We start from the raw sequence: 20,652 nt of genomic DNA on the forward strand, positions 1-20,652 counted from the left end.
CGTTATATTTTGTCTAAATCTACCCTCTTTCAGTTTAAAATGATTACCCTATTACCCTTTGTCCTATCACAACAGGCCCTACTAAAAAGTTATATCACAGTAATGTATACACTAAGGTCTACCTTACAAAATAATCTCCCCTTTTGTGTACTTCTTGAAGCATTTTACATAGCATTTTTAAACGAGTAGTAAATCTCAGTGGTAGCACCAGCCCCGCAGTATAGATGTGCATCTGCTGCAGCTTATTGCTTGGAGAACAGCCTTGTTGAAGTGTTGCAAATAGTCAGGAGACTGCATGCATTGCTCATTAGGCAGTTCTTTCACCATCAACCTTATGCCCCATTCCCTTGTGTTCTACCACACTTGCCACCAGGCCCAGGGATGTCACATCTTAACCCAGATGCAACATTGGAAAACAGTTACTGTGACTTCTTCTGATCACTCTGCTAAGAAAAGTAGAAGTATCTCACTAAATCAGAGCTGTAGAGCCTGTAAACATGTGCCTTACTGGTGCAAAATTCAATGCACAGCTCGGCCGAGCTTGGATCAAACCCCAGAAGGAGTCACAGTAATGAGCACTGTGTCTCCTGTGCGCTGCTCTGCGTGTTCTTCTGGAGATCCACGGGACAGAGAACACTGGCTTGGCTTCTTTGCAGAGGGTAATGTTTGTTATAATAGCTATAGTAACAGGGATGAAAACCCGGTATAATTATAAAGCAAGAGACTCCTATCTCCATAGTAAATATAAGGAGACTGAAGATAAAACATATTGAAGAGCGAAGCCCAAGCCTAACAAGAAGCACAGTAAACATCACCAGGAATTTAAGATGAGCCAAAATTTGTTGTCACTCAGTTTTTATTTTTTCTTTTCACTGTTCTTAGAAAAGCAAAGTTGTGGAGCAGTTGGGGTACCAAGGGAATAGAAGAATGCCAGTGAATTTGGTTCCTGATCTAAATTTGTTTTAATGCAGCATGAACAGACTGCTTTCCACTCTTGGGTCAGCAGTCTTTTGCAGAAAGACAGTATTGTTCGCAAAGAACCACAGGAAAAGGCAAAAGGCAAAAGCAACCAATAGGCTGAAACTCACATATAACTAAATGCCATTGAAAATAAGAGGCATAATGTTTTTTTTTTCCCCCTAGCATGTTTTCCTATGCAAATTCCCTCCATATTCAGAAAGTTTAATCTTTACTAAAACCATGTTGAGGAGGAAGGGAAGGGGAAAGAATGACTTGAAAGGACTGATTCTGCACGGCGCTGAGCCCCTGTACATCTGATGGACCTTGGCAGGCTGCGAGTGCTGGGCATCTTTAGGGTAAGGTCTTATCTCGGGACCCCACTGTACTCCAGCAATAAGGCATTAACACAAACCACACAGTCAATAAAACCTCAGCACAACCTTCACTTTTCCGCCAGGAACCAGGGGCGTTAGAACAGCGGCTTTATCTTATCAGTTTGATAATCTTTAATTTGACCAGCTTCCAAAGGGTTAAGGCAAATGAACTCGGAACAGTAATAAACATTAGGGCGATAATAACAGTAATGGAGCTCCTCTCCCCCCTCCTCCTCCTCCTCTTCCCCTCCCTCCCCCGCGCCTTTTCCACTTCGCTGCTGCCTATCAGCCCCAACCGCAGCCGAAGCCAGACCTCTCTTTCAATGACAGGGGGTGATAAGAGACTCGAAGAAAACAGCAAGCTGTCTGGTCTGCTCAGGAAGTCGGGGACGGGTGGTATTGTCCATCAGCGGGGCCACGCGGCGGCCGGAGGCCGGGAACAATGCTCCGCTCTGGGGAAATGGGCTCACTCAGCGCCAGTCCTGGCAGCCCCACCGCCAGCACCGATAAAGCGCTGAGGCAGGGGGAGCTGGCCCCAGGTGCCCCCGGGGCGCGCAGCCGGACCCGAATCGCTGAGCCGGAGGCGGTGCTCCCGCTCATGGGCGCGGGGCTGCAGCCTGGCAGGAGAGACCTCGGCCCCGGAGCAAGCACCGGCGGGGCTGCAGGCACAAGAGCCCCTCACAGGGCTGAGCATTATTCAGATCTGTCCATTTGCCAAGCGAAGCCTGAGAAAACATCTTGGCCAGTGCCGTCCCTCGAGCCAGATAAAATTCCTCCCGACTTACAGCCCGATATCCCCGAAGCCAGTGCTGAATTTCACTCGCTTTGGATGCGGAGCTCAGCTCACTCATCAGGAGCCGCCCCGCATAGCTCTGTGCCAGGGCATCCCGCTGCAAGAGGAACCATGGCTGCTTTTCAGGTTGCCGTGCATGAGGCAGACCGAAGAGTGCTCCCTCCGCAGCAGGGAAAGCCCTGCTGCTGCAAACAGCAAAATTCCCGCAGCTGGCTGCAGCGAGGCGGGTGCTTCCATCCCTCGTAGTTTGCCCTAAGGCCCAATTTTGCACGCCTGGGAAGACCTGGAAGTTGTTCCCCAGCTTGGATGTAAGTGCAATTGTAACCCAGCTCATGGCTCTGCAAAGTGCCAAAGAGGCTTCCGAACGGCAAGATCATTTCTAATTCACAGGAGTCCTTCTCCTAAATAAAGCAGGAAACTTCTGGAGGAGAGGAAGAAAATCAAACCCACTCCATTTGCCACATACAGCCCATAATTATGATAGTTCAGGTATTAGGGCTGGACACAGTCCCAAAATCATAGAAAGGTCTGGGTTGGAAGGGAACTTAAAGATAATCTAGCTCCAATCCCCCTTCCACTCAACACCTTCCAGTAGACATGGTTGCTCGAAGACCAATCTAACACGGCCTTGAACACTTCCAGGGATGGGGCATCCACAGCTTCTCTGGGCAACCTGTGCCAGTGCCTCACCACCCTCACAGTAAAGAATTTCTTCCTAATATCTAATCTGAACCCTCCTTCAGTTTAGAGCTATCCCCCCTTGTCCTCTCACTACATGTTTTTGTATAAAGTCTCTCTCCAGTTCTCTTGTAGGTCCCCCACAGGTACTGGAAGGCTGCTCTATTGTCTCCCCAGAGCCTTCTTTTCTCCAGGCTGAACAGCCTCTCAGCCTGTCTTCATAGGAGGTGTGCTCCAGCCCTCTGACCATCTTTCCAGCCCTCCTCTGGCCTTGCTCCAGCAGAAACACCTTCTTTCTGATATGTTGTACCAGATCATCCAAACACACACATCACAGCTAAAATCTTTAGCATGTTTGGTAAAATGCAAATGAATAATTATCAAAGTAAGATTTTCCTACTCTTATAACAAAATATAAATGCTCTTTGCAAATGCTGGTTACAGGTGCTACCATCCCCACCGACTTCCACTGCCCTGTAGCCTGGCTGCTGAATGTGTGAACTGACCATTCCATGTTTCAAACTAACCTGGGCATTAAGAGTTGTTTGAATAATGTGGATTTTGCATGACATGGGTTGGAAGCATTTGTGAATTTTCCTTTTAGAGCAGAGGTTTTGGGGAGATTGCATATTAGCATGTTTCTTCAGGCTCCCTAGACAAATGTGTCACTGGCACACCACTAAAAATCAAGATCCTGTGAGAGATGAACCTCTTTAATATGGATGCAGATCAGCTGTAGTATAGGAAAGAAAACAGGTTTCTTCTCTTTTCACTGGTACCTTCAAGTCCTGCTTTTGCTCACTATCAGTGTGTTTTCTTCTTGCTTTATCTATTTTCCACTCTGACAACTATTTTGGGAGGGAGAGTAAGATAATAATGTCCTCATCATATGTGGTTTTATTGCTGCATTATGTATTATTTAGGTGAGGGCATGGTACCTTTAAAATTATTACATATAATTATCACCTTTTTTAATTCACTGTGATTAGTTTTGTCATCACTCCCTACTTTTCACATTTTCTGCAAGGATCAGGAAATCACTTTGTGAAGTTTTTTGATTTCAGCTGGGTTTATTGTACAGGAATGTCTTTTTCGCTGGAAATGGAACACAGACCCTGGTGTTAGCTCTCTTGTCTGACTGACATGTCAAGATAAATAGGAAAAGTGATAACCCCAGCAACCCATGATGCAAGCCTACTTAATTTCTTCTCTTATTCCACTAAAAATTACTTGATTTATAGTAACTTATACTGGAAATGTAAACAAATTCAGTTATCGTCACTGGTCAAATACAAAGGATAAGCAACAAAACAGTAAACATTAGGACACCTATCTTGCATTCTATTTCTAGATATTTACCTATCTATTTTTAGATATTAAAATCTAAATTTTAGCATTAAGCAGCAATTTAATGAATACAGATCTATGAACTCAGGATATTACTTCTTCATAGAGTTATTCTTTTTCTTATACAGGATACATTGTTTGTGGTGATTTTGCTACCCATGGACATTCACATTTCTGAAAAAATCATGGCATTTGTTATGTTAACATGAAAATTATATTAGAATATTTTTTGGAACAGTGTGCTGTTATACTTGCCCTAATAAAAAATATTAATTTATTCAAAATGGAATTTTTTCATCTAAAGAGCATGTAATTGAAAAACTTTGACTAAACCACCTATAACAGCAGTTGCTGTCTTTGCCCTGTGCTCACCTCACCACCCTGAAGTTGGGCAGGAGAGATGACACCCCCTTCCTTACCTCTTGCAGTGTTACATGAACCTCTGTCCCTCTGAAGCTTGTAGTAAGACTTGTGGGAAGAGGACAGAAAGGAGATGGATATTTCTCTCTTCCTGCCTTTCCCCCCTGCTATGGATTAGCTAGTACGTAAGAGTTAGCATAGAGGATGTTCAGTCATTTCTCAGTGTTCGAAAAGCAGTTGTAAAATACTCCCCTCCTGCAGTATGGGGGATGAAGAAGGGAGCTGCTGCTTCTCTGGACAAAGTCACAATCTGCCTTTTACTGCTGGCTGTTTTTTTAGAAGCAGCCTCCCTCTACACAGTCATAAACTCGACCTAATTTATGGGATGCATCACCTTATCCCCCACCCCTCACTGCATTCCAATTTCTCAATAAAACCCCCATCCGATTTGAAAAGCCTTTTCAAGACAAGATATCTGGAGAGAGTTTAAGCTGTGAAAAGCTTAAAGGGAGATCAAGAACTGAGATCTTTTTACCCAAGGGGAAAAAAAAATTCCAAGTCCCCATATGGAGGGGACTCAGAACATGATACTGTGGGGCTCCTGTCTGCAAAAATGAAGCTATCCTTGCCTGAACACAGTTACAAGACAAGTAAGAGTCCACAAAAGGGTTAAAATAAAACAAGGTAGGATAATTTCTGATGCTGAGTATGTCCCAAATGTATTCTCCGGTGCACTTGATAGAGAAGGAAGTCCAAGCAGCGGCCTTTCACATGACATCATAAAAGCCTAATTTATCACCAGCCACCAAACATCTAGAAAATCATAACATCCTTTCAGGAAAGCCATGTGCAAAATAATCAGACTTGCTTTGATGAAAGGTTTAGTGCTTGAGTCCAAGTAGGACACTACAAAGAAGAACCCTTAGCAGGTAGTAGCACACAACAATGCATGTCACATTTAATGTCAAGTTCACACTTTATTTATTAAAAAGCTTATGCATTTCCTGCCCATAAACAAATATTTTTTTACTCTGCATGTGTGTTCAACCAAACCTGTTAAGACAAAACACAAGTCACTGGTTAAGTCCAGACAAGGCAGACAGCTGAATATCTCTTCTACAGGTGAAACACATGCTATTGCTGCAAATAAAGGCACTGTGCTCCTCATTCCAATCATCTCACAGTCCCTTGCAAGTGTGTTATGGATGTGGGCTGAGTATTGCCACAGCTTGTCATAGCTTTTGAAAGGATCAAGTCCTCCCAGCACGCTCAGCATCACAGCTATGCTGAACCGAGGGGTGCATTCCCCCTGACAAATTCCAAAACATTCTGCCAAAGACCTTGTCTCTCTGTCCAAGGCTCTCACTGTTCTGGCTCACTGGTTTTTGGTGAGTGGTGTAACCTGACTGTCTTGGTAGAAAAAGACTCCTCAGCAAGCAGTATATTGCCGTAAAATCAATTGGTTTCACATTTGCAAATGAAATCAAACAAGTCTGCTGTTTGTGTTGATTAGGCAGACAAAACAGAGCACAAAGCAGTTAATGAATGCCTACAAATACCAGCTACACGCTGTTCAAGATTTCTTTTTGGCTATGATGTAAGTTTGTTGGTGCATATTTAAAGATGCACAGATCCCAATTGCCATGCAGTTCACTGATCCTGCTGCTTAATAATCTGACCCTTAGGCTCCTGCTGGTCAATGGCCACAGGTTCTTCTGGTCTGACTGGAAAAATAACCGGATTTTCCACACAACTCTTGGTAGTTTGTTGTTGCATATTCTCTGATCTTCGTTAATAAAAATAACTTCCTATTACATTTCCTGCACAGGAAAACCTGAGAAAAAAAAAAATCATAGTTTTTCCTATGACATCTTTCACTTTCAGGGCAGACATTAAAATCACCTCACAATCTTCCAATAAATCAATAAAATGAATACAACTGTTTTATTTTATTTTTAAAGATCAGTATTTTGTTTTCTTCCATCCTTCCATTACTTTGGTATTTAATTCCTCTCACTTTCTTTGTTGTTTAAATCTTTCCCATGTTTTGGTGAATTTACTTTCCTGTAAAATCCCATTTATCTCTTTTTATTGTAAGATATTTCCTTCCTAATTTGGTGTGTCTCACAGTATTTTTCTTTCATTCACGCTTGTCCCATTTCTCTTTTGAGCATCAATCTCCTGCTCACAAACATCTTATATAATCTTAAACTTGGCCTTACTTTCCTATTTCTCCTTCATCCTCAAAACATGTCACCCCACACCGAGATTTTGTTCTCTTCTCCTCATTTCTACTGTAGTGCACTTTCCCTTGAATATTTTTAAAATTTCTTTTCCCCAGGTATTCTTTCTGTATCATCATAGATTTGTTCCTTTTCCTTTTCCAGTGGTACTCCATCACACACCAGTCCCAGCTTTCAGGATTTTTGTGTGGAACACTGCAGGGTTCTGGGAGACAACACATATTACTGGTAACACAGCAGAGATTTGCTGACAGGGCTGAAACTATGTTGAAATAAGTTTTAAAGAAGCAATAAGATCTCCTAAAGCTGAAAGTAGGGGTAAAAAGCAGATTCATTGACTGCTATTACTATTCACAGTAGCTGCCTATAAAATTCCACTGGTTTGGCAGTGCATTAGTCATATACACTTTAAAAGCATGGCTAATATGCTCTGTTCCTTTCCAAAGCATCACCAAATGTGTATACCACTTCTTGAAATCTGTCCTCTCAATGACCTTCTTCTCTTAAATACTTTCAATTAAAGAAGAGAGGAATTTTGGATCTATTACCAAAAACTTCTTCATTACTTCACCCTGCAGTGGTCAAACATGAAAAGCTTCATTACAGAAGGAAAACAGTTAGCATTTTCTAATGGTCCTGCTCTACTTACCAAACCTTCATTAGTTCCACAATTAAAAAGCAAGCAAGCTGTTCAGGCACCCACAGCAGCAGGCAAGGGCTCATAATACTCCAATGTTTTCACCTGTATAATGTTTAAAATGTGAGATGCCTCATCAATCACTTGACTCCTTTACAAGGAAAGTGTCTCTTGAGACCACTCACACAAGAATCATTTATTGCTGAGTTTCAACGTGAAAGACAGAGCTGTTCCTCAGATAAGTAATCCTATTTTTCATTCATGTTTTGGCAGGGCAGAGATGCCAGGTAAAGGTCCCATTATGCATTGCACAAACACAGAAATGCCAGCCGTTTCTCCAAAACTTTATCAAAGTCAAATATCACCTCCTGGAATATTCTGTTAGAATTCACCTACAGCTTGCATCTCCTTTTCAGTGCAGGTCACCAGTGAAACCTCCTGGCTTGGTTTACTTTCTTTGATGTATTCCAGTGTAATGGCAATACATGTGAACACACAAAGCCATGAATTACAGAACTTACATGTATCTACTGAGAATCTCAAAAGCAGCCGAAGAAAGCTAGATAAACATCTTGGCAGTTTCATTCCACTTGTAACCTGAGCAAGACTTCAACTAGATGTATGACCACTCAGACAAAACAGAACTGCTTCACAGCAGCACTACAGTGCCAATGAAGATATGGATAAGAGAAGATATGGATTTTATATAATTAAGCAACAATAATGACATTACAAATGGGAAGAAAGCACTGTCACCCCCATTTTATGAAGCTAGGAGGCAGGATGATTTAGGGATTTGACCAACACCTTGGAATGAGAGGGAGGAGCAAGAAGAGAACTCAGGCTGCATCCCACCACTTCCCTCTGATGTGTAGCTTACTACAGATGAAGGAGCCAAGCATTCACATCACATTGCATCTGGCAAAAATTTGCCCTGAGTGAGTCCTTGCCGTTGATTTGTAGTGAGCAGCCCCCCAGAAGCAAACTGCTCCGAGGATGAATGATCATATAGCACCCTGATGCAGCAGGTGACTTATTTAACCACATATTTCTCATTTGTCTACAGTTTAAATTCTATTTCTGCCCCATGGTTTTCTTTTATACTGTCTTTCACATAAAAATCAAATACTCATCCTAGCAATACTAAAAAATGGCCATTGCTTGCTCAACTTTTCCACCCCAGGCTCCTACGACTGACTTGAGAGTAACAGAACTTATGAGTTTATTGGGTTGTTTTTCTTCTCTAAAGACTTAATTTTCAGATGAAAAACATCCAAATAGACCAACTGTGTCTTTTACAACTAAACCAGTACACATTTTAACTGCATATACTGCAGTAAAGTCCCATAAACTTACTATTCCATACAGGCAGTGAACTGAGAGAGCTCTCACTTTTCATAGCATCTTTTGGCATAGTTTATATTTAAATAATAACAGACAGGATCATTTTCATCAACATGAGAAAAAAAGAAGCTCAGATCTAATCAAGAGACAGTTGTCTCCTGACACTGCCTGCTCTATGCTTGCTTGAGCACGTAGGCAGCAGCTGGCACTTCCACAGCTTGATCATTACTACTGCTCTTCAAATTATGCCTGTCACACAGGTTAGGAGAACATGAGTAATTAAACATAAACAGTGTCATAAAATAATAGTAAGAAAAAAATTAATAATCATCCAAAAGAGTGTTTGGGGCAACTCCCTACAGCACCTTGGATTTCTGCCCCTTCTGCTCAGACAGTTTTCCTCTGTGTACTTTTTAATTATTTCCTTCATGAATCCTTTAAGGCAAAGAGGTTTGTACAGGTGGGAAAAAAACATGTTCTAGAACCGATGAGAACAGTGATATGCAAAAAAGAGAAATGCCAATTAAGTATTCCTCAGCTACTGCAGGCTGACTCTAAATTGCTTATGGCAAGGACTTTATGCCTCACTATGAAACTGATAGTTGGAGATGCATGGATTTTAAAGGATCTTAAATGCAAAATTTCAGGAGCTGCTTGTTCCTTGTTTGAGCCATGCACTACAGCTGGTCACCTGGTGCAGTATCTCTCTTCTGGTCCATCAGCTCCTTATACCAAGTTCAGTATGTAAACCACATGCAGCTCACTGCAGAAATTCTGCAGTCCTGCAGCCTTGGCAGTACACGGAGATGTATGCCTGCTTTTGCTTGTATAGTCAACAACCAAACAAATTCCTAGCTCAGTTCTCTTAAAAAAACCAGCATAAAACAACAAAACAATAAAGACTTAGACTTTGGACCATGCTATTAACAACCCTAAGCAGGCTGTTGTAGCCTATTTTTGTGCACATGGTTACTGGAACTGAGCATGCAATTCTGGTAATTGCATACAAAAATGACCAGCTACATGAGTAACGGGACATTTGTCATCTGCAATTCCTACTGTGTAGGAACTGTGTGCAATGTGTGATCCTTCATGACAGCAGACATGCAAATGCTGTGTAAGAGCAGCACTGTTTTCAGCTGCTTTACATCCAGAATAGTTATTCACATATTTAACTAGAAGGTGCAACCAACCCAATTTACTCCCACTTGGTCTGTGTTTTGCGTGGGTATGAATTAGACAAAGTACAATGTAGGGAAGACTCGTGCCTGTCTACATAAGAAGAAAAAATAAGTGTAGCAACAAACATAATGTTGAACACATTCAAATCCACATATTAGAAGAACATTTAGAGATGGCTCTTGTTCTCATTCGGTAATTTTTGCTCGTGTGTGCCTCAAGTTACATATTTTCATACAAATTTCAGCATCTCTCTGAAATAAAGCTCTTTCTTCCCACAAACCCTAAGCCCTTCAACTTCTATATTCAAGGCTGAAATTGTTTAACTGACCTCCTCAGAGGTGCTAACTAGCATACTAAAAGTATGCCAGCAATTCAATGCACCTGCTCATGCTACTTAACAGAATATTTTTTGGGAGAAATGCTATTTCTGGGGAGGAGGGACTTGCACATTCTCATGCAATCTCCCACTGAAATCATCAGAAGCCTGGCCAAGAAGTGACCGAGTGGGCTAAATACAGCCCAGGCTTGTAATGTTCATCATCACTGCTGGTAGCATCCCACCAGGCTAAACTCATAAATTTGACAGTAGGAAGAAATGAACTGTCCCCATGTGCCAATATTCTTGCTCTTTATATGTCTGCTGGATTTAGTCCTTTTTCCACTAACATGATGGAAAGACCACTTAACAGCAGATTCTCTCCTTGGCTTCAGGGCTTGGTTTAAGCTCTTTCTTTCTCAGTATCAACAGATAGCATAGGAGGCATATCCACTTTGGCTCCTCCTTGGATAAAGTGTCGTTGGACATTCCCAGTATCTCCAATTGTGGTTATTTTTATCTTCCCTTTGATGTTTTGCTACTACAACTTTCTTCCTTTTCCACCATTACCTTCCTCCCCATCTCCATAAAGGCTCCATCCATTGTCTTCCTATTTCTCAGCCCAGTGCAATCCCCATCTTCTGCTTTCCTAAGGTTTTCTAACTTTGACATATATGAGTATACTTCAATCTCTGGTCACATTTCTGAAGAGGGCATTCAGTTAAGTTGACTTCCTTCACTAATCAGCTTTTCAGCAGAGTTTGCTTGCCAGGACTGGGGCAAATTATACTCAGATTCATTAATTAAGATATAATAAATTCCATGTACTATTCAGCAATGTGCCTTATGTGGCAATAATAATAAAAAAAAAAAGGTAGATGAAACCAGGAGACCCTCTGGCTCATTTGTGGACTCAAAGTATTTCTGGAAAGGTCACAAATCTCCAAGATATCTCCACAAATTAGGTTTTGCACTTGCATTTCTAATTTAGCTGAAAGATGTGTAAAAACATATGCAGCCAGACAGCTCCTTGGCTATACATCTAAGGAAGCTCAAAGCATAAGTTATTACTTCCAAAGTCACTTGTAACTTATGCTCACTAAATTGGCTCCAGATCCACCCTTTTCAGACAGCAGTATAGGAGTAATTTATTGTTCTGGTGAAAAGCACCCATTTTAGCTAAACCACACCCCCATCTGGGAATCTCACCAGCAGGAGTGCCAAAGGCAGAGGGATTCAGAGGTGCAAAGGGCTATTGGAGGCCGGTGAAACAAGGGTGAATAAAGCACAGTATGTAATAGTGTCTGTCAGCACGCTGAAACATATAACCTCTCCCTAACACAGGGGGTCCACAACACAAATCCGAGAGGAAAATTTGTTCCTATGGTTCAATCATCACATTAGATGAAGAGGTTTCCTTGCCTTTAACATGCATTTGATTTATACCAGAAGTCCTATGGATAGTGGTGAAATCATTGCAACTTTCTGCATGTTTTGATCTACGTCCTCAATGTGTATCTTGCTTTCTCCCATTGAGAATGTGCTGTACATAAATATGGTACAAGAGGTTTGAGAGCTCTAATTCTACACATCTACTCCAAATGCCAAGTTAATTGCCTAGCCAGTGCAGATAAAAAACCTACATAAACTAGGAGCTTTTCTCTCACCTCTTACACTGGAAACCCGAGTTGAATGAGGTACATGAGTCCAGCCCCTTGCAGTGGCAGCAGTGACTTGAAGCGATCTGCACCACAAGAGAGTTAACATTCCCATGAGAGATTGCTTCACCAGCCACCTACAGAAACACTGACCTACATACAAGGCTTTTCTTTCCCCAGATGAACTCCTGCATCAGCAGCTACCCAACAGGAACCTCCTCATGGGAGATCTTTAATAGCAGTAGCTGCTGAACAAAAGGGAACTGCACAAACACACTTGTTGCCAAACTGTGCATTTAGTTGGAAGGAGGAGAAACAGGTGGGGAAATCACTCTTCAGACAGTGTTTACTAGCACAATCAGCACCTGAGGCAGCACTTATTCAGGTGCTGAAATTACAGAGGTAAGTTTTACGATGAGAAATCTATTCCTCATATGACAGCTATATTTCTCATCATGGATCATAAAAAGCAGATGATCCATCGGATAACTACTTGATTGTAACGTGCATCACAGTAAAACCATCAACCTTCTGTTTTGTTTTATGACCCTGGTTACATCTGGAATGCTTTCAAGAAGGATGCTGACGTTCGCTTTGGGTACAAACTGACTCAGGGAACTTACTGATTTGCTACTTATATGGTAGTAGATAATAAGAATAAGGAGGAATGATAGCAGGAATACCTCCAATTTTCTGACCAGGAAGACCACTTTATTACTACCAACATAATTTTATTGAATATCCTTCTTGGACCGGACCATAAAGAGGGTTCTTAATTGTCTAACACTTTTCTTTTTCAGTCTAACAAACTATTCCTTTCAGTTGTCTATTTCCTCTTACATTAGAGATCTTTTCCACAAATACTTATTCAATAATAGTAATGATAGTAATAAAGCCAGTATTTGTAGAACTCACACAGTTCCACATTTCTGTAACAACAACAGTGATTTCTTATCTTTACACGGTATTTGATGTCAGATAATTTCTAATTCTTGTCCCCTTAGATGCAGAAAAAAAGATGAAACTACTATTCTAAGGTTGCAGAGCAAGCCACAAATAAAATTTCTGATTTATCTAAGAGTATGCAGTAGAAATATGAGCTGTGTTGTAAGCAAACACCCCAAAGAGACGTTACCAAAACCAATTTTTTGCAAAAACTTAAAGATCTGCTCTTGGAGATTGTTGTGATCTCAGCAGAGTCTAAAAATTGGAAAAAAAAGTTGTCCTTACTAATGTGCAGTCTGTCTCTTTGCTTGGCAAGATTACAACTCCATTAAACAAAGAAAAACCCCAAACTAACCCTCCAGTCTTGCACAACTCTGCCAGGAGAGCTTGCAATTTCACTGGACAACTGAGGTTGCTCTTAAAGTGTGGTGTTGATACACCAAATATTGAAATCAAGGACACTGAATCATAGCTCAATATTCAAATCAGTTCTCCATGCAGGAACAACATGTCTGTAACAAGCCAGGACAATTGACTCACTTAATTCTTGAGCTTAACCAAATGGTTTAAAGCAATATATATTTCATACTGCCCTGCAAAAACTCATCTGTGCTAGGTATCATCAAATAATTTCATTCCTTCCAAGTACCAGACTTCAGTCATTTTTTTTTCCTGACTGAATGATAAAATTCAGATGTTTTAAAAAATCCTTCTTCCCTACATGTGCCCACCCAAGCAGTAACAGCAGGCCTTCTGCTAAACCTGACAATGAAATTTGGTTTTGGAGAAAGACCAAACACGGAGAACTTCAGTGTAAACAGCAACTGTTTTGGAAAATTATGAGTGTACCAGCCTGGGGTAGGGGAGTTGTAAAGGAACACATTTTTGCCAGCTCAACAGACCGTATCAAGCTTCTACCTTCTTAATGGACCATGAGTCCCTTAAGCCTCTTATTGTACAGTGCAGACCTCCTCCACTGCACTTACAGTGGTCTGAGCAGCCCTTCACCTCAAATCTCAGCCATCCTTCAAGTGGCTGCAGAGATCTCCTTAACCTGCACCTATAATCTTGTTTCTGCCCCAGCTGATGGCAAACCCAATCCATTCCTTCGTGAGACTAATGAACCCATACATCCTGAACTGAGCACCAAACCCTCCCACTGTGTTTTGCTCAGTCACACAAATGCATTTTCCTTTTGCAATAATTCCCGTAGAGATCCAGCTGGATCCTAAGGGGTCTCTGAGTGGCAGATACCTGTCAGCAAAGCCAGCTATGCCTCTGTGTCTGCCGACTCACTGAGCTGGGTAGCAAGAAACAGAGATGAAGGGACTTATCTTTTTACTTTGCTTACCCTACAGATATTGGGGAAGAGCATGGATGAAGAGAAACAAAGATTAAGTGATGGAGGAAAGTGCTTTGCTCTATATCCATAAGGACAAAATGGGCAGGAATAGGAACTACACTTAGGAAATAGATGGGTTGTCTCTCTGTTGAGAAGTAGGTGTTCTCATTGAAGGCCCTAGAGAACCTTCTGTGTCATTAAGATGATGAAAGGAACTTTAACACCTGCTTGTCTGTGTGCAAACAATGCCCCTTCAAGACCTAGATCATGCTGCAGGTAATAAAGTACTAATGGGATGGAAACAATGCACTGGTGGGGATGAAGTAGGGCCTGAATTACAGAATGGAAAGGAGACAGCAAGCAATACATTGTCTTTCACTCTTTTGTTTTTTACCATAATTACTGAATTTAAGCTTAGGGGTATAATTAGAAACTGGGAATTTAAAATAAGCAATGAATATCTTGTCTGTATCCACAGAAAGTAAGCCAGATGCATTCAAGCGTTGCCACTGTTCCTACAATATTTAAGTTATCTAAGAGAACTGTTATTTCGCTCTGCAGAGGAGACACTGCTATTTCAAGTATTTCAATTTAAAAGTTCATATTTCACTGTAAAAATATAAGACCTCTGAAAAACAGGCCTATATCTACAAAATCAAGAAATACATTGGAAGCACGCAGTTTTAGATGCTTCTGTTACTGCAAGCACCAGCTCTCAGAAAAAAAAAAGGAAGAAATGAGCCACCTTTCTTCTTCTTCCACGTGGTTATTAATTTCCTTTATTCCAGTTGTTCTGTACAGTATGTAAGCAGTGTCCTCACATGTAGGAAGACAGAAGCTTCTGTTTTATAAGGAAAAATTCCTTTTGTCAGATAATCAAACTGGTAACTGATGGTTTTTCTACAGTGCTTTTAAGGAGCTAGCCTCCATTCATCTGCTTATGTCTTCAACTGTTAATACAATAAAAGTATGGATAGTCTCTAATGAAGGCCAAGAGAAGTGAAAGAAATTTACATGTTTTGTTTTTTTTTAAAGTCAGGATATTACATGATACTGTTTGTATCTGGGGAGGGTCCATCCTGCATCTTTCTTTTAGTACAACGTTCAAAATATGTCTTTCATGATAGCTAATTTCAGTAACAAGACATACATTTCAGTTTTTCAAGATTCTGCTCTGGGGCTTACTACTACACTTTCTCCTTGAAGGCCCTGTCTCCACCCCTGCTGCAATATCTCTCTGCCAAACTAGCCCAATGTTCTCATATTTTAATTGAGGCTAACTGGATCCATCTGCCGCATGACTCGGGGGTTACTCTGAACCTTGAATTCCATTCTTATGCCAGATCGCTGAGATTTGAGTCCTCTTTTAAGAGAATGCTGTTTTCTCTTTAAATTCTATATGAGGGAAGTTTAAATTTTAGCACAGATGTTTGCACAGCAGTGAAGAGCTGAACGAGACACTTGACACATCTCTGCCAAGCATTCTAAAGTCAAAGGTGATGAACATATGGCTGCTGCTACTCTGCCTCATAGCCTGCTTGCTCTTATTCATGATGCTCAAAGGCCACATTTTTACAACTTGCTTTTTTTGAGGCCTGGACCTGAAAGTGTGCTTTGGCTGTCACAGAGACCGTTTCTGTCCTTGAGCATTATGATGGGCAATGCCTACAAACACCTGCAAACAGAGACGAGAAGTACTTCTGCCAAGTAAGTGTCTAAAATGGACACTAATGTAAGGAGGCACTTCTACTTTCATTGCTGGCAGCCAAAGAGAAGGCAGCATTTCAAAAGTAGCTCTTGTGAGTGGGTGAGTGTGTGCATGGGGAACAATGCTCACACAAATTGGAGCGTATGATTACTTTCTCATTGGCAATTGAAGAATCACAGTATCATTTTGACACAGCTTGGCCACGGACATAGTTTTAACTGAGTAATAAACACATATCATATTACTACAAATGCTATTATAATATTGCATAGAAGTAACTCCTGTTGATTTAACAGTGCTTGGAAAAAATAATACAGCATTTGTCTCCATGGAATAAAATTCTTCAAGATCCTGGCAATTAGTTGAATGAAGCAACAGAAGCAACAAAAATACTAGAAGTGCTAAATAACTAATGGGAACCAAACTTGAGCAGCTTTCCCTATGCCAAGAACTGTAGAAACCTGATTTTGATTCTTGGCAGTTCTGTGTTTAACAGAGCTCCTAGTGGTTTATATTGGTCTAAAAATTAGGATCTCTTTCCATGAGTTCAGTCTTGTCACTCTTCCTAAAATTCAGTTTGAAGCAACAATGAATCAAAATAAATTGTATACAAATTGAACAAATTACTATAAGTGCGAAAGGTATTTGTTATGTCTTGCTAAATGCTTTGGTCTGGACAAATCTTGGGTGAAGAATTTTGAAGTCACTGTCAAGTGCTGAACTATTCCACTAGAGATCTGTCTTCTGTGCTCTCCAAAAGGCTGAAGGGCAATAGCAAAACATGACACACCTCTCCAAATATTTAAGCAACAACGAACAATGGTATGAGACAATACTGCAAGATAGTGTTGCATGCAGGGAGTGTTGCTGGCCTTGAAGTCACCTCTTGAAGTGCGGTAACACCCTAGGGTGTCTCCTGTCATTGCATCACTTAAATATGAACTGGAAGAAAGAAACTTTAGACCTTTAAAGAAACCTATTTTAAGAGAGGAATTATTAGCAGATGGAAGCTGGTGGAGAAAGGACTTTGATTTCTGCAGGTTTAATTCCCACCTGAGTTTCATGTATGTTCAAAACGGTGCCACCTCCTGAAGGGAAGGCAATATGTTAGGTCATTGCTCCCTTTAGAGCCATTTCATCTTCCCAGTGAGCATGTCCCATTTTGAGGGCCATCTGCCGACAACTTGACAACTGAGGCAAAGTGGACTTTGGTCACTGTTCTCCTGCACTGCTTGGTCCTGTGGGCAGGAATACTTGGATACTACCTGGCAGAAATATCCATGGCTCTGATTCACCGTGAAGTTTGCACAAGAGCTAGTATAAACTCTAAGGTGAATCTACCCAAGTATTTCAATGTCTTCATCTCACCGAGCAAATATTTTCAGGTATCATTCTAACTCAAAAGTTTTCCATGTTTGGTTCCAAACGAACCTTTTCTATAACATTGTTTATATTTGGCTACCTGCTGAATTAAACTCATGGGTTTCTATGAAGCTATGATGGGAAGGAATTTGGCCTACTTGCTTTAAAACAGAATGTGCTTGAAAAGATAGGACATGGGATGCAAATTGGTTGTATTTTATCTTGGGTTGTTTTAGATAAATAGGGTCTGTTTTCTAGTAGGCTGAAGTGCATCCATGCGACCACTGCTTCACAGGAAGTAAAAAGGAAACACCTCCCTTTCAACTGCAGCCATCTTACTGTGTTGAAATCCAAACATTCAGAATAGCACCATAATCAGAAACAGGAGATGCACGAGTTTAAATTACGTCAAATTCGACATAGATGTGCAGTGGGTCACCTTGATTAAGAGCACCATGTTTCACCTGCTAGAAACTGAGGACTGTGATTCCCATTCTTTGCAAAGACAACTCTGCCCACGCCTTATGTTTGCTGAAATCAGTACTGACAACACTTACTCTGCAAGTGGAATATTGCATGTGAGCAGGGAAGTAAAATCCTGCTTTATCGTGGGTGTCCACTGCTGCACGTTTTGAGAGGCACACAGCATGATGGCCCCAGGATGGCGAATAGCTCTGTTATCGGATACAGCAAGCCATGATGCAGGGAATAAATGTTTCACCAAACAGTGTAAGTACACCTAATAAAAGCAAATGCTGGGATGTCTGTTTAAGTGTGATTTTAAAATCAGGCTTTCAAGAATGTGATGAGCTAGCCTTGTTTTGCTGACATCATTGGACTTCCAAGAGGTGCAGGTTGGCGTTTTTGTCCAAAGTCAACGTCTACAGGACTTGTGGATTTTGCTGTGTCACCTTCATGCAACCACATAGGTCTGACATAGTGCTCCACAGAACCAGAGCTGAACACCTTGAGTTTATCAAGTCAGGATGTTGGCTTAATTTCAAATACAAAGCTTGGTGCACTTTCAGGTGTTTCAGAGATATTGTACACTGATCTTACATGATGTGTAAATTCATGAGTGCTAGCAGTGAATGGATGCACTAACTTCATTCCCTAAAACTGAAACAAAATTATATAGAAACACTTCATGGTACAGATTGGCTTTTTGAAGTCCTAAATGTGTTTAAATTGACGTAATTTTTGTTTGCCTTAAAAAAAAACCCAACCCACAAACCAGTAGATCTTCCTTTTAGCAGACTACATGTACACTTATATGAGTGAAAGAAGAAATACATCCTGTATCAGCGTCAGGTGAGGATACAGTCATGCACAGAGATACAATCAAAGTAATAAAATGATACAAGCATGTTTTAACATATTTCTGTTTCACTTTTCATGTTTACTTAACATCAGCACCATAAATAATGAAAAGGAATTGCCTGGCTTCAGTCTTGGTTAGCTAATGAAGTATGCTACAGTGATACAAAGTTGTTGGAATGTGTGAAATACAGATACTTTGTATTACATACAGACACAGCATCAAGACAGGAAGAGATAACTAAGCAACATTTATACAGTAAGTGTAGAAGTAAGAAAAGATTTGTTATTGACCTGAAGTTGTAATAGCTCAATACCATTCTTACAGGGAGTCCCTAGGCAGAGCTGAAAGGTTACTTTTCATTTGCAAATGTATAGAGTTGATAGAAAATAATTTCCCATGATATTCTTTTTATGATTCTTCTATTGTAATTTGTAAATAATTAATAAATACAAACTTGCAACAGGCAGGTATCTGTGGACTCTATTAGCAGTTAACAGATAGAGGCAGAGGCATTTCTATTTACAGGAAAAGCTCTTGGAGAAAATGGACCTGAATTATTCAATCATCTTTGGCATGAGAAAAAAAAGATTGTCATGAATTCTAACATTTATTTGCATACATGCAGGCAGTCCTGTATGGTTATTATGTATATGATGTCATCGTGCTTTTAAATTGTAAAAGATATTAATGACTTAGCATATAAAAGAATCTCTAGATGTCATTAGGAAGCTGTGACAGTCATTCCCCCTTTAATTTTCCACATAAACCACCAACAGCCAAAGTGGTTCTGGAGCAGACGGCTAAGAAAACAGAGTGGCAGTGGGAAAGCCCTGCTTTTGAACTCAGGTGAGATGAAAGATAATTATACTGGCTGCACTGCTGGGGTTTTTTTTTAACTGCTTGCTTAGCATACAAGTGGTGCAGCTGGAATGCTGCTTGCTGTCACCCCAGTAGGCAGACAGGTACCTTGGGTGCAGAAAACGCAGAGTTCCTGGTGCGTCTGCTTGCACCGCGGTGGCTCCGTGCGTGTTGGGACCTGCACGGTCTGTAGGACACACAGCCTTTGTGTCGGTGCCAAGGGTGGCAATATGGTCCATTTCATGCAAATGTGATACAGCTCTTGGGCTTCTGGCAGGCTGCCAGGGCAGCCCACAGCTCTCTTATGAAGATAATACCACTGTGATACTCTACAGAGATCAATTAAAATGCTGCAGCCACTTCAATGTTGAAGCATGTGGGATCCCCTAACCCAGAATTCTTAAGTATGGGAAAGATTTATGTAGTTATTGTAGCCACATGCATGTATGCACAAAAGAGCTGGAGCACTGTCAGTAACTTTTAACTGAAAGTTCTGAAAATGAGAAGATGAATACAAATACACAGAATTGGATTTTAAATACACTCTGCAACAGGTCAGTGGGACCATTTCCACTGCTGACAAAAGAATACAGCCCTGCAAATCTATCTTGCTCACTACAGTTTTCTTCTTGTACAATATTGGCAGATTAATAATTTCTTTCTGCCTTTTCTCCAGGAGAAGCCATAATTTTCTCTAATATCATAGTGGGTTTTCGTGGAAATTAGCATATTACAAAATGAGAATGGCAAATGACTCCATTTCCAAATGCCATGTTCAGCAGCCAGATTTATTAGTGGATTTGGCAGCATTTGCCAGCTCCTTTGCACATGAATAACTCTACTCGCATTTTTTAAACAAATGAAACTAGGATAAATGAGATTAATTTGCCAATAGCAAATTACATTCTATTTAAAAATAAGAATTAGCTTGTACCAAATCCACATGCTTTTGTTTATTTCCCATATAATTTATGCACAGAAACACTATAATAGACTGAGAGGATAGGTTTCAGTGCACTCAAGTAGCAGAAAATTAGACGAGTGTCCTACAACAGGGGTACCTTTCCAAGAGCCTGGTGACCGCAGAAGGACCTGGCACATGGAGATAAAGCAACCCTGAACCTCTCACAGAGCTTGTGCCACTTTGAGGAGAAAAGAAATGTGTGTTACAGTTGTCTTAGTGAACATGCCCAGCTCAGACTGAGGGAATGTAAAGCTGGATTA

General features: G+C 40.8%; 1 protein-coding gene across 4 annotated transcripts in view; it reads right to left on the reverse strand.

The window, feature by feature from the left end:
* GMDS (GDP-mannose 4,6-dehydratase) overlaps positions 1-20,652 on the reverse strand; it is a 424,030-nt gene that overhangs the window by 7,403 nt on the left and 395,975 nt on the right. The window contains exons 10-11 of one of the 4 annotated variants that reach the window (XM_069008226.1): positions 7,405-7,497; positions 6,268-6,346 (exon numbers count right to left, since the gene is read on the reverse strand). The exons of 2 other annotated variants lie outside the window; for them this stretch is intronic. In XM_069008226.1, the coding sequence (XP_068864327.1) occupies positions 7,447-7,497 (51 nt within the window). In that variant the 3' untranslated portion in view covers positions 6,268-6,346; positions 7,405-7,446. Of the gene's footprint in view, positions 1-5,513; positions 6,347-7,404; positions 7,498-20,652 lie in introns of those variants that run through there. One more of the 4 variants, XM_069008223.1, reaches the window with a different exon arrangement.

The sequence above is a fragment of the Aphelocoma coerulescens genome, chromosome 2 (assembly GCF_041296385.1).
Source record: "Aphelocoma coerulescens isolate FSJ_1873_10779 chromosome 2, UR_Acoe_1.0, whole genome shotgun sequence".
Taxonomy (NCBI): Eukaryota; Metazoa; Chordata; class Aves; order Passeriformes; family Corvidae; genus Aphelocoma; species Aphelocoma coerulescens.